Here is a 26075-nt window from a genome sequence, read left to right as displayed (position 1 = left end):
TTGATGCCACAAGTCTATCTCGACTTGAGGCCAAGTCAAACCACTTGCTGCTGTAATTTAAACCGAAACCCCTCGCCAACCCAATTCCTTGTCATAAACCCCGGTTGAACAATGACTTCTTCACCGTTGGTGGCGGAAGTCAGGCCGCGCCTGCTGGGACACCTGAGCCCCTTGCCCGCCAATAGGCCAAACGACCTGCCACTCTGCCACACCATGGCCGCTCTTGGTATACATTGCGAATGATTGATCTCTACTCCGGTTGACGGTGATGTGCGATTTCCTCCTTGCTGAGTATATGCTGCCAAGATTCCCAGCTTCATGGGGCGTCCGGTCGCCCCGGCGCTAGTTGGCGTAATCGTGATAGGAAGCGGCCGAGCTGTCGATCTTTAATTTACGTCCAAATATCGGCTTTAGAAACGACGCACATGCTGCAATGATGCCCATGTTGAGCTGGAGACTGTTCGCATCGGACAAGTTAGTTTGACTTCGGCAGCAAAAGCGGACATAGTATGGTATGACCCCGTTCCACGACCTACTTTTGCCAGACGTGAACCCAATGATCGAAAATATTGTCTGGGTTGCCGGCCGTTTTGTATATGTAAACCGCCTTGAGAATACCCATGATGATTGACCTGGGTGTGGAATCAGGTGTTAGTTGGTCCGAGATAAACTTCCAACTGTGCAGATGCGCCGCCAGATCTGGGAGGAAACACACAGATATCCCAGGTTCAGGATGAAAATTATGTAGACGCGAAGTCGGAGCTTGATATCTAGGTTCCGGATGATGTGTACTGGCAAAGCTCCCAGACATACATCAGTGAAAATATTGCAGGCTGCTCCCTTATTCGTTAACATTTGATATGTCATCGATGTAGCGTTGAACTCACAAATATTCCAATATCCGAGATCGAGGAAGATGTGCAAGTCACGGCACCTAGGATCAAATGGGCTCATCCACTGGAACTCCCACCACCCCGAGAAAGGAGTGCAATAGATGAACAGCCAAACAATTTCTTGGATAGAGTACACAGTAACGAACACTTAGTTTTGAAGAGAGTCCGGTCAGCCTTGAGGCAATCAGAAAGTAGACAAGCAAGGAGTGCGGATGGGTAATACCTATGATTCCATACAGTGACCATCGGTACCATTTCAGGTCCTTACCGAGCCGCAATAGACTGATTGCCAAAGAGATTCTCAGCAGCCCCATGGCAACGCCGTCGGAGATGACTGTCTTCCAAAATGTGATGCGCTCGAATTCTACCCGGTCTTCGGGTGCGATCGTCTGGAAATGCCGTCCAAGGCCATATGGTATTTGTAGAATTAGGCATATCCATGCTGCCAGAGCGATGACCTGCGATGCGCAGAGGTTAGCAACCATATGGGTGATCGGGGCGAATCCATTGATGAAAGACTTTTGACGTACAACGGCAATGGAGATGAGTACATCCTCGGCCTTGAAGACCCCGATGACAATCGCCCGGGCGTAGATACGCAGGCAAACGAACGCCAGGGCGATGAAGTGGAACACGCCAACGACGCCAACGATCCGGCCTGCATTGCTATGATTGACATGTTCCGGAGGCAACTTGTCCATCCTTTCTACAACCATGGAATTAAAAGCTTCCATTCCAGTGAATCAACGAGAAAGGCGACGAACGAGAACCATCTCGTCTCCGCTGATCAGCACTGTGTTCTGGCGTGCCCAGGGGCTTTATTAAGGGCTAACTATCAGGCTCTGTATCTCACGTTGATGCCGTGCTTGAGTAATGGAGGCACGTCTGTTCTGAGACCTCGAATCCGAGATCGTTTACCGGAGAAACGTCAGATCATCTTCGGTGCTCGGCCTTTTCGGCAAATAAACAGTCGCTACCAAGTAAAAGACCCTGTTTATCTCCTGTTATTTCATACGCCTGCCTTCAGACGAACAATGGTTATGGGTTAAATCAGCGGGCGCTCCAGTCGAACCCCCTTAGCCCTCATAGTACGAGCACGTCGGTTGACTCGTACGTGTATTCCATGTCATTGTTCTACCCAGCTATGCATACATGTACCAACTCCCCGTCACGCAGCTGGCGCGACGCATGGTTCCTCAGGTTGACCGGCCCTTGGAAGAAGCAACGACCAGTGGATTTCCTGCAGTGGCGATTCGAAGAACAGGGCTGGAAATGGGACCGCAAAGCGCAAGACGCACGAATCCTTGAAAACGCAGCATGAATCTCACTATGGCTAAAAACCTTGACCGGATAAATCGGTCCTGTTCGAGATACTTGCTCCGAAGGATGACTACATTAACAGTTGGATGGCAAAAAAAGAAGAAGTAAAAGAAAACCCGCCGCTTTGTCTTAATACGACCAGAACCTCCGCATCAATGGGCTGGCTATGTAACTTTGATTCACTAAGAAAGACCCATCCACGAGTTTCTTATGGGCTTCTTGAAGCCAGGAGAGTCAGATATAAGACATTCAAACACCTAACCCATTTGTTAGTATCTAACGAGGCATCTCTGAAGGTATTATTAGCGTCTTGATGATTGTATGGCAACCGAGGCTTTCTCTTTCTTTCTTTCTTTCTTTTCTTTCTTTTTTGTCTCCCGTGTGACTAAGCTATAACCGATGAGCGTAAATCATTGAGTAAGACTGCAGTCTTGACATTGCATATTGTGATTCAGACACCTAACAGCAGACAAGGACAGTTAAGAGAACTCTCTCTTAGATGGTCTGATGCCAACCCTGATCCTGGCTTACAGATTCACGCGGTGCAGACACTGCTGCCAAGATCTATGTTCCTCCGACATACCTGCCCCGGGATTAGTCGATTCTAAAGAAGCCGGGGGAATGGGACGGCATCATCCGGGCTCGTACCGCAATGTCCAACAGTTGCCGGGGACCCTTGCGCACTGCTGCAGCCTGCGGGCAAATCCGATGAATCGAACCGGTCGCTGGCCAAGCCGGTATGGATGGTGGAGAATTTCCTGCGCCGCCTCCCTGCCTCTGGTGGTTCTGCAGACTCGTCGTAACATGTACATTTCATTTTGGTACCAGCCGTCCTCTCCCTATCCTAGTTGCATTGTAGCGAGTTATAGACGTCAAGTTTTGTCTTCATATAACACCAAGCGTGACGTCTCTTGATAGACATGCGCATCAGCAAGATATGTGCAAGGTGGAGCTTCTCTACCACGTTCTTTGCCTGAGGGGTCGTGGCTGGCGAGGGCTGCTGTAACAAGACCATATCACGAGATATTGTCGTCTCCAGAAGTGGCGCGGCCGGTGCTCATGCCGCCGTTTGGTTGTACGACCATGGCCATAGTGTCGTCGTCGTGGGGAAGGCTAGCCAACTCGTGAGCCATCTGTCCCCCTCCCCTTTCCCCTTGCACTTCGATGCTTGATTGAATGACTCTTTGCTAACTCGGATTCTGAGTGGCCACGCCGCCCCGGTACGTTGACGCAGTCATGGGAAAAGCCATCAATACTGGTGTCCAGGCGTGGATGGAACGCGAAGATACCTTCGACCCCTCCCCCCCAACGCATGAACGTATCGACAAGTGGGTCGATGCAGTTCACTAAATATCAAGTATCCGCAGGGTTAGGAAAAATACTTGAAGTATTAAGTCTAATTACAAGTATACGTAAGTAAGTAAGTAAAAGTAATTAAAAAAATATAAATAAAATAAGTTATAGATAAATATTAAAAAATATATATTTAGTTATTAAATTAAAGATTAGTATATTATATATATATTATATCGTTGGTATATAATACTAGAATCTTTAATTTAATATACTAATATATATATATATATATGTATAAAGTATAGCTATAATATAATTATATAGTATAAATATATAAAAGAAATATATAATAGAAATATATAATGTAAGTATAATATAGTATAAGTATAATATAAGTCTATAATATTAGTAGTTATTTGACCTTGAAATACTTACTCAAGTATACTTATTCCTAAACCTGAGTATCTGTACAACCATGTCGATTTTAAGTTAGGTTAGCCGGCCGAAGCCTGAATACCTAGCACGGGTAGCCGACTCCATGTACCTAGCCCTGAGGAAGGACCTGAACTTCCTCACCCTCCCCGGGTTCGACAACTTCCCCGAGCTGGGATCCGCCCTGGGGGACCTCGTCATGTTTCCAAGATACAGGAGTCTATGAGATGACAGAGTGGGTCAGTATTATTTTGAAGTTTGATCGGCGGTCCTGTACGGAGTAACCCATGCCGTAATTCCGGCATACTACAGGTACTTACTACCTACTGTAATCGCTGGTTTTAAGGGGATGGTGCGTCGTCTAGTGATGCTGCGCACTAGCTTTACCAGGGTTCCAGGACGGCCACGTGCACCTCAACATGGATATCATTATCTCTACCCAATTTTCCATCTTGGCGGTGAGCCCACCAACTAACATATTGGTGCGGTGAGAATTCAGCTACATGGCGGCCTGTAGCAGAGCTGGACAAGTGGTGCAAGTATCCGTATCTCGCAGTAGCCTTAGCAATTTCGTGTGGCACACGGATACTGAGACGACGCCTGAACTGCGAGAGCGCATCACCCAGGGCGGCTTGCCAACAGTATGACCGCATGAAGAACATCTGCATCTAGTTCACTAATACTCTCTGGTTACTGTAGATGGGTTAGTACGTGAGCTTTAGCTACCTAGATAAGAGAAGGGGCGAAGTGAAGGCTGTGTTAGTCACCTAGGTAGTGCTGCTAAAGGATATCGAAGTAGCATTAATTTCAGGGAGTCAAAGTGGGCACTGGAGATGGTGCCCTTTGCAACTTTAACCGATTGGTTCCCAACTACTCCGTACACCCTACTCATCAGATGAGGCGATGATTATCACCCTGTACGCCGTAAAGTTAATCTTACACAACATCTGTTGCTGCCTGCCCTTCAGTACCCAGTGCCAGGTGGCTCGGGTTTTGGATCACTCGCACTTGTGCGCATTTTGCTGCAACCCCTGATACAAAAGTTTGCGTGATCAGCATACAGTTTCATCGAAGCAAAATAAAGAGACAACTTCAAAGTCCAGGGTTCATTAGAACCATCATGACAATTATCATTATTTTAACTGGCTTAAATAGTAATATCTCTAGTCCACTCTCTCTGCATAATCAACCGCATTTCCTCTTCATCATTCTATTCTATTATTTTACACCTCACGCTTTCATTACTCTTGTTAATTCTACTAGGTAAGATGCGTTTATCCACCCTAGCTCTATACATTTGCTGCATCTGTGATGCCACTCTTGTTACTGCTCTTCCGTCATCGCGGCCGGCTGCTCATAATGGCGTCGCACTTCTAGACCAACGGGTAAATCCCTCTTAATGCAAGCCTCTTTCTTCTGATAGGACGCTCTATTAACAAGTCGATTTTCTATATTCTGGATGCAGGCATCCTCCCTCAAACCGGTAAGTATCCCCCCTTTTCTGAGTGTCGCAGCAGTAATACTGCCGAATCTACTGGAGTGAAATTGTCTAATCCCAAGTCAGATAAAAAAGCCAGAGACATAGACACGAAAGAAGTTGCCAATTTAAAAGAAAGACAGGCGGAAGCTGCTGTTGGTGCTCTACTTGTGGGGGGTGCTGCTGTAGGTTTTGCTGTAGCAGGCGCTGTAGAGGCTGGTAAGGCTATTGAAGATGGAATTGACGAGCATGAGGTAAGAGTCCTCTAAAGCCTACAAAACTTTAATGCTTACAGATATATAGGCCAAGAAGAAGGCCGAGAAGGGTTCTTAGAGGAGAACGCTCTAGCTTATAAGTAATTGTTGTTGTTGTTGTTGTTGTTGTTGTAAAGTTTAACGCTTGGAGAGCTCCTAAGAAGGACAAACGGCGCCTAGGTTAACTAGCTTAGGATAAATATACGCGATGGCTTCATGCAAACCTCGCCAGAGCTTTCTCGTCGACCTATCGTCAACCATCCGCCACCAACCATGCCTAGGAGTTTCAACTAGAGAGTACCGTCGTTGCTGTCAAGTGTCCAGGGGCTCTTCGGCTTTCAGGTGCCGTGCGGTTACTTTCCCTTTTACACCCTAAGGTGTGACCGGGTCCCCGTGTGTTCTGTTGTTAGCTCATAAATAAGACAGCTTTAGTAGTATCCAAGTTATTGTCAGACTACCCCAGCACGTTCGTTATGCCTAATGACTCGCCTCCGGCAACCTGACTTGTGTCTGAGTGTAAGTATGCATGAGGCTATCAGAATTATCCTGGTATAAGGAGATCATCTTGTCTATATAAATACTGCCTATTACCTATCACTTGCTTGTTAGATGAGGCAATGTAGCCTATAACTTGTTAGGTTGTAACATTAGAGGCCTCTGTTTTTGGCAGCTAAAAACAGTACTTAGTAGTAGTTACTGACCTAAAAAGAAAGAGTGTAAGGGCCGGATTAGTAGTTGAGTCGGTGACGATTAGCGAATACCTCGTGTTGTATGTTTTTTTTCTCTTAAAGGGGGCATGATTTTGCTTTTCTTTCTTCATGACATTAATAGACACTCTTTAGCCTAACCTACTACGTGTTGTGAGACTGATGGCAATATATTTTCAAAGCATCAAGTTGGGGTGTCGCAGCAGCATAGGCTTTATCAAATAACGGATGCTAAAAGAAGAGTTAGCTGTGTACTGGTATTACTATAGTGCTTCTGGGCCAAACTTTCTAACTTTGTAGAAGAACATCACGCTCTCGATTGATTGCTAGAGTAAAACGCGAAGAGCATGTACTCGGGAGTCTTGACCCACAATTTACAACTGATATCACGAGGGTTCGCCAAATCCTCCACAATTGTTTATCATATGCTCATAATCCCATTCACCATATTGGGCTCTCGAACAGATCATATACAACCTCAGTCATTGGTCAGGTGGACGTTTTGATCAGTGGCCAAGAAAGAAAACGGCTTGTACCGCGATACATATTGGGATGGCTGTCTGGAACTTTGGGCTCTTCACAAATCATTGGGATGCAAAGCAGTGGTATGAACTCAGGCAAAGGCATCTTATCTTATCATAAACAAAATCTAGACCTATTTATGGGTATATTAGGGCTTGTGAAAGCGCAAAAAGGGACTAGGAACAAACTCGCTGTCTACAGCCGAGGAGAAATCGTAACAACGATAATGCACACCGCACTCTATAGATTACCAGGCGAAGGCCTCTTCAATTATATCCACCTTGAAGCCATCTCTAACGCCGTTGACGACGTGAATGGTGGCCTCGTCTGCCATTTGGCCCGGGCCGCAGACTAGAACGGTTGTCTGGTGGTCCGTCTCGAGGTGGGAACGTATCACAGCGCCGACATCCATTCTACTCAGATTTACGCCCGCTGCCGCTCCGTCAGATCCGTTCAGGGAGGTTTCCTTTTGCTGGGACACGTCGCTGGAGCTGGTGCCGGTGCAGTAAAGCGAGCACTCGAGGCCCGGAACGTTGTCAAGGAAGTTGTGGCGCACGTGCTCGATGAGTGACATCTCCCTAGCGGACCAGGCCAGAATAAATCTCTTCGTCTTCCCCGAAGCCTCCCCGGCCGACGCGCTAGCGTACTGCTGGATGAAGCCGAGCGCGCTGGTGATGCCGATGCCGCCGATGACGCACAGAACCGTATCGGCAACAAGGAGTGACTGGTGAGTGGCACGGTGGCCCGCGTAGGGTCCCTCTGTGAGGACCGATGTCGTTATGGTAGATGAGGAGATGAGCTGGCGTTGAAGCCATGCTGTGGCGCCACTGTGAGCGCGGATCAAGAAAGTGACGGAGGCGGCACCCTGGCTCAGTGGCTCGCTCGAGGACACAACAACGTCCTTCTTGTTGGTCTCGTCTGTAGGTGAAGCAGGAGTAGACACATTAGGCGCAGCATTGCCTGCAGCCCTCCATCCTGCAACGCTGAAAGGGTGGCTCTCCCAAACCTTGCCCGATGCGGGGAAGTAAAGGAAGCTGTGCTGACCCGGGCCGAACCCTGTTATGGACCGTGGGTGAACCTTCACCTGCATCACATTGGAACCGGGAATGGCCGTCACTTCTGCCTTGGAGCCGCCGAGACTGTAAAAAGCAAGGCGAACAAGTCTGGCAAAACGTTCAAAGGCCCAGTAGGCGAAGCAGATGTAAAGCCAAGTCTGATAGCCATAGACCAAGCCGAAGTGGGGAACCAAGTGGTACCAGCACCCCGCGAGGAAGAATACGACGAGGACGATGTGGATGGCCAGGAAAGTTTCGTAGAACCTGATGCGGAACGGCAGCACCGCAAAAACGGTCGCTAAGCTTATGGCGATCGTAGCAATGATCCCCCACAACTGTGAGAAGCAGAGGATGTCAGTAAACTCGAGTGACAAGAAAGAGTAGCACCTGGAAAATCACATACGTAGAAAGGCTTCGCCACCATGGCCACATAAGCAGAATAGCCTGTATATCCAGGTTCCCAGTACGCCATCGTGTAGACAATAGAGTGCACAATAGCCTGCAGAGTGGCGATGCGTGCAGACCAGCGATGCAAGGTCAGGAAGGTCGTCTGGCTCCATCCCGTGAGAGCGATCAGGAGGTTGTTGCGGCCGGCGAACAGGATGGCGATGCTCGCATTAACAAGACTGAGGGTACCGGTACGATTGCCGACATACTCGCAGAGCTCGAACCCCATGGAAAGGAAGAAGACATTGGGCTGGTAGCTGCCGAAGCTCACGGCGGAGAAGACGACATTGAGAACAATGTAAACGGCGATGAAGATGCTTAGCGTCCTGCTCGGTAGATAGCCGATCTGACCGGGAAGAGGCTCTAGATGCCGGCCGCCGACAAGGGCTGGAAGGAAGACGTGTTGTCGGAGCTTTGCCCAGAATGCCAAGCTTTGGAGTTTCTTGTACAGCGCGGGGACGGCGCTCGTTAGCTGGGCCCAGGCGCCACAGATGACGCACACGCCGATGACAGTCAAGTAGAGGGCGACACTAGAAGGAGAATCCAGTCAGCATTCATCACGGGTAAAGTGAAGAAGACAAAGGAACAAAGAGGCTGGTAGGTGGGAAAGGGGAAAACATACGAGTATCTGGTGTGGAAGTACTCAGACCTGGCAAACTCTCCATCGGTGCCGTAGGTTGAGTCGTAGAGGGCCTGGTTCACTAAACTGGTCTCATTGAGCCACATGGCATCTGCAGCGAGCTCGGTGGTGGGAGCCACGGAGGGAAGGCTCTCCTCGAAGGTTGGTGACGGGGCACCGGCGACGGCCTGGTTGCTGAAGCATTCAGCCTGCTTGTCTGCAGGGTATCCGTGGGTGTTGCAGTTCTTCTGGATGCAATAGGCCATGGTCTGGAGCCACGGCTTGTTGGAGGCGTAACATTCGGCGCTGGTCGTACCCATCTGCATGTCCATACCGGTCATGTTCATGCCGGTCATGTTCATTCCTTGCATACCACTCATGTCCATAGTGCTGAATGTGGTGCAGTTCAGGTATAAGGCGGAAAGCGAGTCGTGGCATGCTTGGCAGCATAAGTCCGGGTAGAGCGAAATGCCGAAGCCAATGATGCCGGTGCCAGTCTGGGCGTAGACATTGGCGATCAAAAACGACAGGGCGATGAGCCCAACCGACCGACCCATGGTGGGCGAGGTCCTGGGCCGAGACACGTCGTGACGTTGATCTGACGAAAGGGAAACAGTAATTGCTACGGCGAGATCGAGACCAGAAGAGAAAAGATTCGAGTCAAGATGGATTTCGGTGAGGATGAAGGTCCAGACTCCACTGACAAGAGGTGAAATAGGGAGGTTTCTGGCAGAGGATCCCAATCTTGGTTGAACGAGCTCGACAAAAGAAAACTCCTCTGAGTCGTTCTCTGCTTGTAGTTGGCTAGAGGATAGGACCCCTCTTACTTAATACCACAGTCGTTGATAAGAGGTGGTCTGTATTAGGGGGGAGCAGGTTCATGGCAGACACAGACAGTCACAGAACTAACAGCAGCCAGGTGACACCCATGCTTGTCATTTCTCAAATCCAAACGGGTCGATGCCGATAGGAGAAATACAAGCAATGAGTGTGCCGAAGAGCCGGGGTTTGGAAAAAGGAGGGACGCAGCGTTGCTTCCAGACCGGGGGTTGAGTGAATTTGAGCTAGTTTTCCAGAATCTGTACGAATACCAGCGCCGTTAATGGAATTTTACACCTGTGGCTTGAAACTTGCGGATGAATGGGTCCGTTTCTGAGGCGGTCCATATTTAACCGCAGACTAGTCGAAAGTGGTTGGATGGTTCACTTACATGGCAATGTATTCATTACATACCGGAGTGGTGTCCACGCAAACAAACCTACGATATACGATCGGTGACCCTGATACAGTCGAACAACGCCCTGTTACTTGAATGACTTTCAGAGCTTGCTCTATAACCCAGCAGACCCTCACCGCCTTCCTGTCAGTGTTACGGGAGATGCACTGAACTTTGCAAATGGTATCGAATCATCATACGGTGCTCTCAGTGGACCCTGAAACAATTCGTACGCCTAATCCAAGCTTTAGCCTTGTTTTAGGCTGGAGGAAAGTCACTTTTACTCAAGAGAGTGCTAAACGAGGGAGATTTACCTACAGAGTTTTGCAAGGGCGAAGTTTGAGTATAGGGGGCAGTGCCTTAAACGGGCTAGCTGCATAGTCAAAGATCTGACTGATATTTATGTACGGATAGAGTTTCCGATTGTTATCCAGATTGCCGATCACACCTTCGGCCCCCCCTTCATACATCCTTGAAGTGTCAATAATGAACAGGACAGGCAGCTAAACAAGTCATGAGATGGGGTGAAAGAGGCCATGCATGAACTGTGGGCCTGCAAGTCTTTGTCGGGATTCAGTTTACGTGCCACGCGGCAACTGTAGGCTAAAACCGAGCAAACTTGCTCGTTCAAGCGCAAGGTCCGCTTCTTCAAGATCATCAAACACTACGGCAGGCAATAAGAAGCCCCGGTCCATGTAATTCCCGCGTATTTGGGTAGCAAAGTACCGAGTACGAAGCCCAACCTGTCGGAGGACGTAGCAATGCGTTCTATCCTAGCGTCCCGCTAGACCTGAATCGCACATGATCCGAATAGTCTATTCTCATCTAGGAGTAATCCGGCTAGTGGTCCATCGTGAGGAGCTATCCGAGGTTGTTTTCCAATTGGCCGTGGCTTTCATGGCTGATGAGGCTGCAGTGCTCTCCATCAATTGCATCGTGAGTCAAAGTAACATTTCTCTCAGACGTACTTGGTCTCGCACGTCTGGCCCATCGCACGTCGTCTCTTATTCATAAGTCGTTGTAGCGCCCACGCAACACTTTCGTATTACGCAATGGGCGTACCATAGATCACGTAGACGTGCTCAGACCAACCGTTTGATAGAAAGAGCCAAGAGACACCCACACAGCCCTATTTCTTCGTCTCGTTTCCCCCTTTCCTATATCACCTTGTCATTCTCATCGTGACCAGTCTCAGCACCACCCCAACCGCAGGAAAAGATGAGAATGGTGTCGAGCGTGTCAATCTTGGGCGCCGGGCCGGCGGGATTCGCCCTGGCGGCGGACCTCCAGAACCACGGGACCAACACGCTGTTGTATTCTCACCGGACTCACCTCCGGCACGCCAAGGCCGTCATGGAGACGGGCCGTCTCCAGCTGAGCTGCAAGATGGAGGGCTTCACGAACCTGAAGCTCACGACCGACATAGCTGAGGCCGTGGCCTTCTCCAAGATTCTCATCTTGACCGTGCCGTCCACCGGCCAGCTGACGCTCCTGAACGAGCTGAGACACTACGACCTGCGGTTCCACACCATCATCGCCATCCCGGGCAACCTGTTCTCGTTACTCAAGGAGATCGACATCGAGGCGGAGAACATCCTGGAGACCAACCTCTCGCCGTACTCGTGCCGCATGGAGGGCGACAACCTCGTCGTCTTCGGCCGCAAGAGCGTCATCCACATCGCCGCTCAGCACACTACCGCCGTTCGGCCGGGCTTCCGCGAGGAGATCCAGAGCATCTTCCCCTCGAAGCTCCGGTGGTGCGACAACGTCATCGAGGTCTGCCTGGCCAACGTCAACGGCGTCTTCCACCCACTGATGATGCTGATGAACGCCGGCCGCATCGAGGACACGGCAGGCGACTTCATGCTGTACCGCGACGGCCTGACGAGGTCCGTCGCCAACGCCATGCTGGCCGTCGACCGCGTGCGCATGGAGGTCTGCACCATGTTCGGCCTGCGCGCCGTGAGCGCCATCGACCTATCCAACGAGTGCTACGACCAGGCCTTCACCGACCTGGTCGACCTGGCGCGCAACTCGCCGCCGCACAACAAGCTGCGAGCCCCGACCGGCTTCGAGAACCGAAACATATCGGAGGACGTCCCTGATCTGCTGGTGTCCTGGCAAGGCCTGGCCGAGATGGTCGGCGTTGACGCCTCGCCCATCGCCGCCGTCATCATCCTCGCCGAGATGGCCACGGGGCTCAATCTCAGGGAAACGGGGAGGGGCCTCGACAAGCTACGTCTTGAGGGTCTTGGGCCGGGCGAGTTGACAAGCGCGTTCAACCCTTACATGACACCACCACAAACAGAAGCTCGGCTATGAGGGGAGGAGTTAGTGGTGGAAATGGATGGGGCTTTCAGCCCTCAGAACTATGAGCATATACATATCAGAAGTTGATGATAAGAAGGGATGTATCTAGGTGAGGGGCAAGTGAGGGAGAGAACTCCGCTTGTTCGTGCCGCACGGCAGGCAACACGACGTGTACTCCGTTCAAGAGGCAAAACATGATGGAAATACTACTATATACTGATTCTAGCTTTATTAACTGTGGAATTTACAATTTCCATGAATACACTCGCTCTAGACCCCCATAAGTGAATTCTTCACAGTATAGATGGGTGCTATAGGGTGTTGCCAGTAACTACAAGCAAATAAAATATAACAATAAAAACGCGAGGGAACAACGCGAGTCTATGCTAATATGGCTGGCCCACGTCTGATGCTCTGGCATGTGCTTCATTTATGTACATCCGTTTCATAACCCTTGCAACTGATGTGCAGGAGATTCTGTTGCACAAAAGACGACTCAGAAAGTCACCTTGTTGCATGGCATGTTCCGGATCCTGGCGCCATACACGCCGTACACCAACGGCAAAGGGGCGAGCGCCATCGCCAAGAACGCCAGCAGGCTGTTCCCCCATCCCCATCCGAGGCGTTCGTACAGACCAAGGCCGCTGAGCGGGATGACAGCGCCCGCAATGCCCCTGAGTACCGCGTTGGCGCCCACGGCGCTGGCAGCGTACCCCTCGAACGCGTCGATGAGGTATGTTTGAATGCCCGTGAAGACGAGAATGGACCCAAACCCGGTCACGGCCGTGCCAGCAAGTGGAGCGGCCCAGTGGATGTGTCCTTCGACAAGCCAGCCGTAGGCGAATAAGCCCGCAGGGAAGGCCAGGGCCCCGGGTAACGTAATGATGGGCGCGAGTCGGTCCTCAGGCGCGTTGACACCGCGGGCGGCCGCGCGCCGTTTGAGCGTCCTGTCGCTGAAGGCGCCAACGTAGAAGGCGCCGCATAGCGTGGCGAGGCCCCCGGGAAGGAAGACGAGGCCGACGGCGACGGTGGAGAAGCCGTACACCTCGGTGAAGACGAACGAGTAGGTGGCGAAGAGGAGGTAGAGGGTGCCGTAGAGGACGGCGACATAGGCGCACAGGACTGTGACGAAGGGGCAGCAGAGGAGCAGCCGCATCGGGCGCGCTATGCTGCGTCTAAAGAGCTCCCCGGGTGTGTAGTCGGGCGTGAGACTGGACCGGTAATTAGGGTTTCCTGTTTCTTTGCGGATCCTCGCTGCTTTTCTCTCCAGTAGCACGGGCGGATACGTTTCTCTCAGGACGAGGAACGCGATGATGCAAACGACCCCGATCTATCCCCCACCAAATACATCTGAGCAACGGCATCTCCATAAGAGGGGGGGGCGGGTCGACTTACGACGATGGAGATCACGAAGAACATCCACCTCCAGCCCAGTCTCTCCGTCACGGAGCCGCCGATGACGGGACCGACCATGGGGCCGAGGATGGTGCCGACGGACCAGATAGACACGGCCCTGCCTCTCTCGTCGCGCGGCATCAGGTCGGCGATGGTACCGGAGCCGATAGTGATGGTGGCTACGCCGGCGAAGCCGGACAGGAAGCGGGAGAAGAGCAGCATGCTTTCGCCGTGCGAGACGGCGCACATGATGGTAGCGGCCAGGAACAGCACGTTGGTCGCGTTGTAGACGGGCACACGGCCGTAGAGCTCGCTCAGCGGCGCCAGCAGCAGCGGCCCGCAGGCGAAGCCCAGCACGAAGATGGACACGACAAAGGTCGCGAACGTCGCCGAGGTGGTCTGGAACTCGGCCATGACCTGCGGCACCGCCGGCGCGAGCATTGACGACACGAGGGGTCTTGTTTCGGCGGCGTTAACACTTTCGGACGACAGGGAGAGATTTGGGGGTTTTTTTTTTGTATTTTTTTTGTATGGTTATCGGGACTTACACCAGGAAGCTGATGACGGAGATGGTGAGGATGTTGGCCCATTTCACCAACGGCCGCCAGTTCATGGGGTTCTCCGGGTCTTGGCCTTCCGGCTCATCCCAGTGCACCGTAAGCTGGACGTCGTGCTGCGGCTGTTTCTCCGCCTCGCGAGAGCTATCGGGCTCTGAAGACGAGAGAAGGTCTGTTGAGCCGGCGTGGTGTTGCAGCTGCTCATTCCCGTGCTTCTCCTCGGAAGACGTACCGGACGCCATCTGCATTGGGTTCGAGGTGATTCGACCACAGCGGAGCCATAAGAAGAGAGCCGGCGCCTGTTTTCTGAGAGGCAACATGGCGAGACAAGTACCCTAAAAAACACCGATGAGGGTGATGGTTCCATTATCTGGTCGTTGCAGGTGCCGCTAGTGTTGCTGATGCTAGGGCCGAAAACAGGACAAGCATGGCAACGCAGGACAGTCAAGCCAGTCTCTGGATAACCATGTGGAAAACGGTCGTGACACGCTACCCATCAGCCAAGGACCCCATGCATGACTACTCACTTGACTGTACATGCACCACCCTGTCGGACGCTCTCCTCCCCCCACCTCCCCCCACCTCCCCTCCGGAGCCACGACTCTCGTTTCATGAAGAGGATGGTCGGGTGAATGCATGGGGACTGATCGGCGTCTGGTCCAATCACTCGGATCGGGACACTCCGCTGGGATTCGTCCCATAATTGTAGGTATACGGAGTACGAACATATGCACACCGTTTGACGACTTAATGCCGTTAAGGGCCAATGCTTAGCATGCACTGGCAACAGGGTGACACGAAGCCTACTTTTAAGTTAGAACTTAGCTTTTGCTGGACTGCTTCCTGCTGATCTAGCCCTTCCACCACGATTGTCGGAGATCGACACGACGTGGATCAGAAGGGAAATGGTCTTTGGGTTGGAATGACCCCTCGAGCAACAACGTGGCTTGCCGAGGGTCTTTTTAATTATCACGCAGCGACCATTAGTCGCATTGATAGCGCGGCAATGGTCACAAAAGGAAAGAAAGAAAGAAAAAAGCCACCTCACGAAAGATTTAGTCTCTAATAGCTACAGTCACCAGCAGTTCCATGTCCATGCGGATGCCCTCGTCAGTGGTGATCTTGTCCCATTCCAGCTTCATCTCCTCCCGCGCCCGCGGGCGCATCTCGAGCGGGATGCCGCCGTAGGTCTTCCCCGACGAGCTCGTGTCCAGCCAGTCGATCATGGCGTAGCCGTCCTTGGCGGTCTTGACAATCTTGTTCACGACGATGGTCTTCTCACCGAAGCCCGCAGTGCCGAGGATGCTCTCGAGCTCGGCGCGCTTGAGAAACCGCGGCCCGCTGCCGTGGTCCGGGTAATCTCTGTAGGGCGGGCGGGCTAGCACGTCGGCCTTGATGACCTCGTGGGCGGCGACGAAGTCGCCAGAGCCGCCCGAGATGCCCAGGCGGCCGCCGGGGCGCAGCACGCGGGCGAACTCGGCGGCGGCGGCGGGCTGGTCCTGGACCCAGTGGAAGGTTGAGTTGACGTAGATGACGTCGAAACTGGCGGCGGCGAAGCGCGACAGGTCCTCGGCGCGGCCGACGTGGAACTCGAGGTTCGGGCGCTCCAGCTTGCGGGCGAGGGCGATGCGCTCCGGGCTGGGGTCGACGCCGACGACGAGGCCGCCGCCAGGGGTGACGAGGTCGGCGATGTGGGCAGTGATGTTGCCCGGTCCGCAGCCGACGTCAAGGACGCGCTCGCCGGGGACAACAGCCAGCTTGTCGAGGAGGAACAGCCCCGTTGCGTACTGCGTGTCGTTGACGAGGGTGTAGCCTTTGGCCAACTCACTCGTGTCTGCCGTGTCTGCCATGGCTTGGATGTGATGTGATATGATGCTAGTGCGATGTGAGACTCCGGGTTCGGCTGCCAACGACACTGATGAATGGCCTTATATCGGTTCGGTTCGACGAAGAAGAAGAAACGTCAGTGAGTTGCGAAAATAGCCATGCCAACTCCCAAGAAGACAAGTAAGTGGACTGTCCGTCATATTGAAAACTCATGCGCGTATCCGTACCTCACATGAAAAGCGGATGATGCAACGAGTCAATTGGGTCCCACAGCACATACGTAAACTAGTAGTAGTGTTATGGTGAGCGCAAAATAAGATGAGACGGAGGGAAACCTAGTGTGGGGCCTTTTGCAACTGGCATGAACGAAAAACAAGATAAAAAATAAAAATAAAATAAAATATTAAGAGAGCGAGAGCGAGAGAGAGAAAGAGAAGTTTATCAGCCTCACTAATATCCGCGCCACCACGGGGAAACATGCTCAAACTTACTCGGTTGCACTCAATCCCAAGTAGGTACAGTTCCGTATGCGGGCGTCCATCGCGTGCAGGATGCAGCTGACCTGACCTTACCCCCCCCTGGCTGACCTGACCTAGGCCCACTCTAACCCTAACCCTATTAAGAAGCAGGTCAGCCAGGGGGGGGGGGGGGGGGGGGACCTCAGGGGGAAAGTAAACCCCATCCGCGGGCACTGAAGTTTTGGTACCCATTGAGGGGGCAAAACGAAGAATCCAGGTGCTCAACGGGGTGCCTCCTTTTGGGGGATCTCAGTGGGTGAACGATTCCACCATTCGCCGAACCAAGTGGCCACGGCTTATCCGACAAAAAGTCGACACACTTCTGGCTCGCCTCTCTTCAGTGTGGCGCAAAAGCTAGCAGTCGGTTGACCTCTCTAACCACGACGCAAGGTACGTGGACTCCCGCCTTTGTATTAGGCACCCAGTTCGGTGGTTTCCAATTTTAATCCTGAGCCACACTTTGTGCGAGAATGTTGGTGAACGCTATCCCATCCACGCAGGATTAATCGCGGGGGGGGGGGGGGGGGGGTACGTCAGGTGAGATGTATACCGCATCGCGTGTCAGCTGATGTTTCGGTACCATCAGGAGGGGCAGATCGCCTAGTCGCCGCCAAGGAGCGTCTACTGCGGCAGGGTCCAAGGGTTCATGTACCAGTGACTTCCGCCTAGTGTGGTTGCAGCTTCGTTACATGCATGTAGCCAGGGTGAAGGTTACACCTCCGAGTTTAAGACGTTTTCTTCCCGAGAGACTTTGAAGCCCTCGTGTATTGCAATACCAATCTCACGTAATGGACCACTTGTTTGTAGGCATCGGACAACCAACCCATTCAGCTGATCCGTGACCAGACGAGAGACTGTGCCTGAGCAGTGTTTGACAAGCCTGTATCAACTCATCAGTTAGGAGTGGCTCAGCATCATCTCTACTAGGACAGACACGCCACCGATAGCCAAACTCCGTTCTGTCTGTCCGAGCCATCATGATTATCCATCTACTGTCCACGACTTCGGTCGTGGCGACTGTTGTCTTCCTCGTGAGTCTTGTCTCAAACGGGCCCCTATCTCTTCGTGAGAGGAATCACTCACTGTGTCCGCCTAGATCGCCGCAAGATGCATCGCTGCCGTCCTTTACCGCCGCTTCTTCCACCCGCTCCGCGCAGTGCCCGGCCCCTGGCTCAACAGCGTGACCGAGTTACCCGCCGCTCTGCAGCTGGTCAGAGGCAACCAACACATCTACTACAGGTCATTGCATGAAAAGTACGGGCCCGTCGTAAGAGTCTCGCCGAGCGAGCTCAGCTTCATCAACCCGGAGGCGCGGGAGGAGATATACGGCTTCCGCGTGAGTCCGGCACACCCAGCAGAAACATTCACTCCCCCTCAATTATCCCTCTGGATGGGCTGACCAGCTCCCCGACAGAAAGGTGGTCGTTTGATGGAAAAGAGCCCAATTTTTCTCGGCGCTGTGGGAAGCACTGACGGCCAGACCGGCGTGAGTCTGGCGCTCAACGCCGAACACACCCGGCAGCGGAAAGCGTTGGGCTACTTGTTCACCAACAGCGCGTTGCTCCGTTTCGAGCACCTATTCCGCCAACAGATAGACCAGTTCATCTCTGTCCTCGACGAGAAGATGGCTCGGAACGAGCCAGTAGACGTCGCGAGTTGGTGTAAGCGAACCCCCCCCCCCCCTTGTCGAGCATCATCTTGTCTCCGTGACATCCCACCATTGACTGACTTCCCACGCCACAAGACACCTACCTCGCTTTCGACATAATGGGCGACGCATGCTTCGCCGAGCCATTTGGGTGCCTGAACCAGGCCTCGGACACGGAGTGGTCCACCTCAGTCATCAACGTCTTCGTGGCCGCGACCTGGACGCAGGGCATCCGCCGGCTGTCCGGGACCGGAACCTGGCTCGAGTCCCTGATGACGCGGCTCCTCGTCCCCGCGCGGGCGGCCGAGTGGCGCCGCATCCACCTGAGCAACTCGCGCGAGAAGACGGTCCGCCGCCTCGCCGACCGAGATCGCGACCACCCGGACTTCATGTACCACATCCTCAACAGCGAGTCCAAGAACCTGCTCTCCGAGACCGAGATCATCCTCAACATGGCCCTCTTCATCAGCGCCGGCACCGACACCACCGCCACCGCCCTGACGGGCTGGACCTACTTCGTCTGCACCCACCCGGACGTCTATCGCCGTCTGGTCCGCGAGGTCCGCGGCGCCCTGCGCTCCCGCGATGACATCCGCTGGGACAAGGTCCGCCACCTGCGCTACCTCGAGGCCACCATCCACGAGGCGCTGCGCCTGTTCCCCCCCTCGCCTGCGAGCCAGCAGCGCATGGTGCCCGCGGGAGGCGCCACCATCGACGGCTACTACGTCCCCGCCGGCATGACTGTGGCCGTCCCGCCCTGGGTCTCGACGCACTCGTCCTGCAACTTCGTCGACCCCGACGAGTTCCTTCCCGAACGGTGGCTGGGAGAAGACGCCCGGTTCTCCGGCGACCGGCCCAACGCCTCCTTGCCTTTCGGCACCGGGCCCCGGGTCTGCATCGGGAAGAACCTGGCGTACATGGAGATGCGGCTCATCTCCGCCCACTTGCTGTGGAACTTCGACATGGCGCTGGACATAGAGACGCACAGGAGCAGCAATGAGGTTTGGGGGCTGGACGGGAAGCTGAGGCCTATGAAGGTCTTTCATTCCATGACTAAACCGGACCTGTGGGTGCGCTTGGAGAAGGCGAAGCAGTAGCCTTCGGGAAATGAAAATAAAGTCACGTCGACAGAAGAAAACTGCCTTAGAGCGTTTGATAGCGTTGATCTGTTCTGAGTGAGACTATCAAACACATTGGACCTTGTTAAATTTGCCTACCTTCCACCTAGCGGGGAGCATAATTGCTTGGAGGGGGGTAAAGAACCGGTAACTACCTCACGGTGGGTTTGAAAAGCCTCTACATTTGCAATGACGTACTTCCGAAAGTAATCGGCCTTGCTACAGTAGAAGAGAGCTAACCCAGCTTCTGCTTGACACCAGGCTGCTCATTGTGTACTAGCCCAACTGCCCATTCTGGCATGGAAGCAAGTCTTCTTATAACCCTTACAACCGGACTGTAAAACTATATTGAGTAGCGGGCCAACTTCTCTGGCTGAGTCGTTTCGGGTCTATCTAGTCTGCTCGACGAGCTAAGCTAGTTGCATTTCACTCCGAATTGCATGGTCCGCACCCGATGCACACAGCATCCTATATCCGAATAAGGATTATTACATCCTCGAAATACTGCAGGTTTACCGCCGTTGCGGCTGGCCCGAGTTGAAGCATTACTATAGCTCGGGAGAATGGGCAGACGCCGTGAACACATGTTTGAAGCAGCATTTCACCGAACATCAAGCTCCAATGTGTAGACATTTGAGAGAGTTACGAAGAGTAAGCATTACTTTGGGAATGACTTCAACCGCGATACGGCATCCGAAATATGTTAATTATTGACAAACTTCTTCCGCAAAGACCGATGTAGCTTTTGTAGGCGTGACGCACAGGCTGGGACAACTTGGGGGCAATATGAGCACCGTGTATCCAAAATTGGGTATATCTTTGCCAAATTCGATCATTCTGTTTCTCTGGTTGGAGTCAAAGTAATAAGTCTACTTGTAGGAGCCAGTAACTACGAAGAAACTTTTAACATCATTTTTTGGCCCATCACGGCCAGATTATAGAAAGTATACAATAGCCAATAGACATATGAAACCTCTCCAGACAAGGTTTCGCTTGGATGTGGATGAAAGACGAGGTCTGAGGTTTTCCTTCGTGTTTGTAGAGCTTCTGTTGGCAACAACTTTTACTCTGGCTTGTCACTCCAAAGGCGAAAGACGTTTCCGTAACACGACTTCAACTTTTCAGACAAAATCAGATCATCGCGCTTTGTTACGCAGTCAGGGAATGGCGTTCTAGTTTCTTTTGACAATAACGCTACGAATGACAATTGTTTACCCCTGACACTAGTGAGAACCTTCATTCTGTATTCTGACCTCCTGAGAAGCGTGTCAGATGTTATAATCTCCTAAGACTATCTACCAAGACTGATATAGGGGCCGCATGGGTTGCAGAAAGTATGTCTCATTGCCATGTTCGAGGCCACAGTTGAAGCGAAGCCAAGCCTTGGCTGGTTTATCAACCTTGTACTCAGCGATAGTTTTCAGAAGCGATATGATGAATACACGTCGTTGAGTCCCTGGGCTCACTGCTCTGCTTACAATCCTTCTGCGGCGTAAACCTGACGTTAAAGATGGATTCATTAGTAGATCTTTGGTTTTCCTGGGGAAATGTCTTTTATTCGAGGCTGATGAATGTTCTATATACATCCGGATGCTCCGTCTATGCCGCTGAGAATTTAAGGTACTAGGATTTAGTGACTGAGAAATCTGCGTGGCTAAGGCGCGAATCTTCAAGGTTTGAGTCTATTTGTATGGGATTTCTTGCGTTTGAATTGAAGATTTTGCCTTGTCTGGGTTGGGGATGTAGGATCTGTTTAGAAGCTTGGTATTGGGTTAGGATACATCCTTCGCATGAGGAATCATGCTTCGGGCGAAGCGGTCCTCTGTCTGGGTTTCTGGCGTGGGGAGTTTCCTAACGCCTGGAGGGTTCATGTGGTTGTTGCCAGCGCTTCAGAATACCTTCGTTGGCTCAAACAGTTTAGGGTGCGCAGTACGGTCTAGTGATGGTGTAAATGATACCGTCCTTGCGAAGTCAGCAGTTGTAGTTTTAGGGCGCGCGGGGCCACTCCCTGCTAGGTTCGGTACGGATTCCCGCTGCTTAAGTGGGAGCCTTCATTATCGGCCGTGTGGACGGTCGTGGTTTGGCGAGGGAATTCGCGAAGGATTGGGTCTGAGGATGATATTCCTATGGCGTCTAGGGCGCTGTCGAAATGGCATGTCAAGGAGTAGCACTTCGTTAGTTAAGAAGACTTAGGCAGGATCAAGATATAAAGGACCATATAACCAGAGATTGAACAGGTTGATATTCGATGCCTTCTCAAGAAGTTAGTAAAGGGCTTGCAAATAAAGACTAGGAAATAAGCAGTTGCCCTGTGTTACCAGTGTTTTGTCCTGTGCTAACATGTCAAGATGCAATATAGGACGAGGCGCTACTGATCAGGTTATACGCATTATAACTGTCCTGTATCGGGTGGTCTAAGAGAGACCGCTCATGGGGTACAAAGCAATAGAAATAACAACCGGATGTAAGACGATTCCTTCTATCTAGGTACTTTACATGTATCATTGGAAATTAGTGGTTTGCGATTGGCTACAGAAGGGAGCAAACTTGGTTAACTGGGAATTGTTTATTTCTATTCGTAACCTCCCTCGCGCAGACAACAAGCAGTCAGCGTTGGAGATGAGGTCTCACTGCTAGCAGAGTCCCTGCGATGTTTGATATTATCCAGGCGATTTTGGGCTGGACTGTCCGCATGACGCCACACTTTTACCCAGTTGAAACTGAGCATGAAAGTTGCATAAACCAGACATCTAGCCCCCCCTCCCCGACATTTGGAGCATGGCGCAAACCATTGATCTTGCTTCATGCGCCCAGGCATGCAAAGCGGGCTGAACTTGAGAGCGTTTGCAACCGTTGGGTCAATGGTCTCCAAAACACACCCATGCTGGTTCATCTCGTGCCTTCCTCTTTCCCAGTTGCAAAACGGTCGCGAGGCGACGGGGGGAAAGGCCCTTTGAGGCAATGACAATCGTCGAGCTGATGGGGGGCTTCGACAGCGTTTCCAACCGGCGAACGACAGCAATTGAAATTTGGATAAGAGAAATGCTCGGTAAGGTCTGGGTCTCGTGTCATGAAAATGGTCAACGCTAGGCCTTTATCGGCCCCGTGATATCGTCTAGACTAGTTGAAGGGAAAGAGAGAGAGAAAGGAAGCTTCATACACAGTAATCGTTACAGAAGATTTGTGATTTGTTTTATCTAGAGCAGGCCAACCAACGCGGCAAGAGCGATTCCAACCAGGCCGGCGCTGACGGCGGAGCCGCCGAGCATCCTGCCAGCAGCGGCGCTGACGCTTGCAGGGGAGCTCGCGCTGGCCGAGTCGCTGGATCCGCTGGCAGAGGTGGCAGCCGGCGCGTTGGCGCTGGTCTTCGCCCCGATGGCGTTGGCCGGCGCGTTGGTTCCGGAGGCGGGCGCCGGGGTCGAGGCGGGGGAAGGAGGAGAGACGGGAGCAGAAGGAGAAGCGGGGGCGGCAGAGGTGTCGTTCTGGCCCGAGCTGGTGCCATCGCCGGTGCTGGCGCCGGCGGCCTCGACCTTGATGCTCTGCCAGTCGCCGGTCTGGTCGCTGTAGGTGTAGGACTTGCCCGGGTTCGAGTTGGTGATGGCGACCTTCTGGACGGTCATGGTGTAGGGGCCCTTTGAGTAGTCGGTCGGGCCACCGGCCCATTCGATGGTGCCGGGGCTGTTGTTCGGGTCGCCGCCGGCCCAGATGCCGAGACGCAGGCGGGCCGGGGTCTGGGGGAAGTTCTTGCCGCCGACGGCGTCGGCGAAGTTGAGGGTGCGGACGAGGTTGCTGTTGATGTACCAGGTGACGGCGTCGGGGGTCCAGTCGATGGTGTAGTTGTGGAAGTCGTCCTGGGTGCCGTCGACGTTGTGGAACGCGCCGCGGTCGAAGGTCGTGGTGTTGCCCTTGCCAAAGTAGTTTGTCTGGACCTGGGCGTCCTTGCCGCCGAGCCACTCCCAGTCGACCTCGTCGAGGTCGTCGGACTCGACGACGACGCTGCTGACGATGCCGGTGCCGGGAGCGGCCTTCATGATGACCTCGGCGCGGCCGAAGAAGAAGTACCACGACGTCTGGATAGTCGGGGCGTCGCCCTGCTTGGCGAGGACAAACTGGGCGCCGTCGGCCGAGTACGAGACCTTTCCGGACGCGACTTTCCAGGCACTATCATCGGCGCCCTTGGTGAAGTCGACTTCGTAGTTGCTCTGGGGCAAGCCAGGGTCTGCGGGGCATGCTTCTGTAGGGGGGGGGCGGCCTTATGTCAATAGAGTTCTTCTAGTCGAAGTCTGGAAGGTTTGTGACATGTAAGGCCAGAAGCATCCGTGCATCGCGGAAAACCCCTTGGGTTGATGGCAGAGGTTCATCTTTTCTGTACTTACTTTTGGTAGGATCGCACTCGGTAAATGTTTGAGCGATGGTCGAAGTCGCGAGGAGCGCAACGAGAGACGCTTGACGAACGAAGGAAAGCGCCATTGTGCGTATTATGAGCGGCGATGTAAGACTAGCCGGCGCGAGAAAACGAAGAATTCAACGATAGTAACGTAGTGTTTATTGGTAGAACAAGAAGGAGAAAGACTGCGTGAGAGGAAAGAAGAAGAGGAAAGATGATGATGATAATGATGATGGTGTACGGATATTCAGTCGATACAAACCCAGCCCCTTATTTTGCGGCGGGTCATACGTCCCCATTAAAGAAAACCAGAAATTCGACGAGATGGCCTCTTGTCACTCGTCACATGGATCCCTGGTGTTTTAGCTTTGCTGGGAGGACCCCTTGGCCATCCACACCCTCGAGTTGCAGAAGTCGAGCCGGAGCCAACCACCCACTTGCACCACAGCCACCACGGACTTCAAGGAGGCTGACGTACGTTTGAGGATGGAGCCAACCACAAACACCACACACCAGGGATCCCTCCGACGGTGTGGAGACGCGTGGTCAGTTGGCTGTAGGTCGGGGGGATTACGAGGGAAAGGCCTGGAGTTGGGCACCTTTCATTCACACACGACCGACTGCCACCAACTCATCCTGTATGGTACAACTGAGGGGGTTGACGGGCGTGGCGGCATGGGCTGGCCTGTATCCGTATATGATGTGGTATCATACCGTTAATGCTGGTTCACGTATCCGTACAATAATACCTAATTAATTCGTATACTAGGCACGCACGGCAGGGGGAGCCCTGTAGATACGCTCCTCTCCCCTTGCCAACCCGCATCTCGTCTCCTAGGGGGTAACGCCGACCATCCGATCTGCCGTGCCGGGGAGCCGTTTATGCTATTTAAAGCCTGTGCGTCTTTGGCACCAATGCTAACACTCACCGACGCTCTCTGTCTAAAATGGTGAGACGCAATGACCAACGCTCCAGTCTCAGAAGACGTGGCTGAGGTCGCCTCTCAGCCCAGCTTAGCCCGGCCCGGCCAAGCCTAGGGTGGCTTGGGCCCGACAACCCTCTGGCAAGTCTGGCAGGTAACAAGAGTCTACCGATAAAACTGTGTGCTTTGTTTGTTTGGGTGCAGGGGATTGATTTGAGACGATGCTGAGTAAGAAGCGAACACCAAGTCGTTGGAGGCCGCCCCCCGGTTCTTGCAGCGGAGAATTACAGGGTGGCAGGGCCAAGTTAATTACCCCTATGATGTTACCCCCCACAGCTGATATCATAATAGAGGGTGAATATTCGCCAAAAGTGAAGTCCTGTAGTAGAGGTGTGAACATTAGTTACCTAACAGGGGTAATTAACTTCGGCCTGGTACCATCGTACATAGCGCACGACCATACGGATACATTTCTGCTTAAAACGAGTTGAATCTCTCTTCCCCCCTTCCCTCGGTTGATGTGATGCCCCAGGTCGTGCTCTTCCGACGAAACATGTTTTTGGGCTGATTAGCACACCCTCAATTACAGCACAGATCTGGAGGCCCGACCTGTCGCGGCCATCTCAGGCCGGGTTTCGTCCCTGTCTGCAGACCGACTAGTCCTCATCGCCAGTGGTTATGTTTTGCTCACATGCTGCAACGTTTATCCACCGCGTTATTGCGCGATATAGGGGACAAACCTTCGCACTAGGCTGGCCCACCAAGGAAATGATGGCTCGGCAGATCTACAGATGGGCTTGAACAAGGTTGGCCTCCCGGGAGATTGCGCATAGATATGAGTTTATAATACTGTGTATATGGTCTCGCGGAATCGTATCACGGAGTGTTCCAACACAACCGATCTCTTCCTTGGCAAGAAACACCTCCCTTCCCTTTGCAAATCTGCCGGATACTTGAGCAGGGAGGGACATTCTTCCTCAGGGAAAATCCAGTCATCGAAAAGTTGCTCGTCCTTGTCCAGGTTTGATTGCCAAACAAACGTCTTCTGACCTACCTAACCCAACTCGTGAGCCAAGAGAGCGTCATCCCAAGTCCCCCCACACTTGTAATCAGTTTGTAAACCATTCAATATCACCGCTTCGCTTAAGGCCGGG

At 52.7% G+C, this 26075-nt stretch overlaps 8 protein-coding genes across 8 annotated transcripts; 3 read left to right on the top strand and 5 right to left on the bottom strand.

The window, feature by feature from the left end:
* Positions 1–342: 342 nt before the first annotated feature.
* On the bottom strand, positions 343–1609 carry GLRG_06359 (uncharacterized protein; the record flags this gene model as incomplete). The annotated part of the gene is made up of 6 exons (XM_008097044.1): positions 343–457; positions 537–632; positions 716–833; positions 888–1040; positions 1117–1351; positions 1424–1609. The coding sequence occupies 6 exons, from the start codon at positions 1607–1609 to the stop codon at positions 343–345; spliced, it is 903 nt and encodes a 300-aa protein (XP_008095235.1).
* A 3791-nt stretch (positions 1610–5400) lies between these two features.
* GLRG_06358 (uncharacterized protein) lies at positions 5401–5751 on the top strand (the record flags this gene model as incomplete). The annotated part of the gene is made up of 3 exons (XM_008097043.1): positions 5401–5424; positions 5562–5672; positions 5722–5751. The coding sequence occupies 3 exons, from the start codon at positions 5401–5403 to the stop codon at positions 5749–5751; spliced, it is 165 nt and encodes a 54-aa protein (XP_008095234.1).
* Positions 5752–7148: 1397 nt separating this feature from the next.
* Positions 7149–9579, bottom strand: GLRG_06357 (ferric reductase like transmembrane component; the record flags this gene model as incomplete). Its single annotated transcript, XM_008097042.1, has 3 exons — positions 7149–8291; positions 8360–8933; positions 9026–9579. The coding sequence occupies 3 exons, from the start codon at positions 9577–9579 to the stop codon at positions 7149–7151; spliced, it is 2271 nt and encodes a 756-aa protein (XP_008095233.1).
* A 1877-nt stretch (positions 9580–11456) lies between these two features.
* GLRG_06356 (NAD/NADP octopine/nopaline dehydrogenase) lies at positions 11457–12560 on the top strand (the record flags this gene model as incomplete). The annotated part of the gene is made up of 1 exon (XM_008097041.1): positions 11457–12560. The coding sequence occupies one exon, from the start codon at positions 11457–11459 to the stop codon at positions 12558–12560; it is 1104 nt and encodes a 367-aa protein (XP_008095232.1).
* Positions 12561–13044: 484 nt separating this feature from the next.
* Positions 13045–14820, bottom strand: GLRG_06355 (major facilitator superfamily transporter; the record flags this gene model as incomplete). The annotated part of the gene is made up of 3 exons (XM_008097040.1): positions 13045–13878; positions 13944–14400; positions 14492–14820. 3 exons carry the CDS (start codon positions 14818–14820, stop codon positions 13045–13047), a joined length of 1620 nt encoding a protein of 539 aa, XP_008095231.1.
* A 735-nt stretch (positions 14821–15555) lies between these two features.
* GLRG_06354 (methyltransferase domain-containing protein) lies at positions 15556–16350 on the bottom strand (the record flags this gene model as incomplete). Its single annotated transcript, XM_008097039.1, has 1 exon — positions 15556–16350. One exon carries the CDS (start codon positions 16348–16350, stop codon positions 15556–15558), a length of 795 nt encoding a protein of 264 aa, XP_008095230.1.
* A 1472-nt stretch (positions 16351–17822) lies between these two features.
* GLRG_06353 (cytochrome P450) lies at positions 17823–19590 on the top strand (the record flags this gene model as incomplete). The annotated part of the gene is made up of 4 exons (XM_008097038.1): positions 17823–17876; positions 17942–18181; positions 18260–18506; positions 18590–19590. 4 exons carry the CDS (start codon positions 17823–17825, stop codon positions 19588–19590), a joined length of 1542 nt encoding a protein of 513 aa, XP_008095229.1.
* Positions 19591–22808: 3218 nt separating this feature from the next.
* On the bottom strand, positions 22809–24081 carry GLRG_06352 (glycosyl hydrolase family 16; the record flags this gene model as incomplete). Its single annotated transcript, XM_008097037.1, has 2 exons — positions 22809–23845; positions 23988–24081. 2 exons carry the CDS (start codon positions 24079–24081, stop codon positions 22809–22811), a joined length of 1131 nt encoding a protein of 376 aa, XP_008095228.1.
* Between the last annotated feature and the right edge of the window lie 1994 nt (positions 24082–26075).

The sequence above is a fragment of the Colletotrichum graminicola genome, assembly GCF_000149035.1.
Source record: "Colletotrichum graminicola M1.001 genomic scaffold supercont1.24, whole genome shotgun sequence".
Classification (NCBI taxonomy): domain Eukaryota; kingdom Fungi; phylum Ascomycota; class Sordariomycetes; order Glomerellales; family Glomerellaceae; genus Colletotrichum; species Colletotrichum graminicola.
This window is presented reverse-complemented; position numbering and strand designations above follow the sequence as displayed.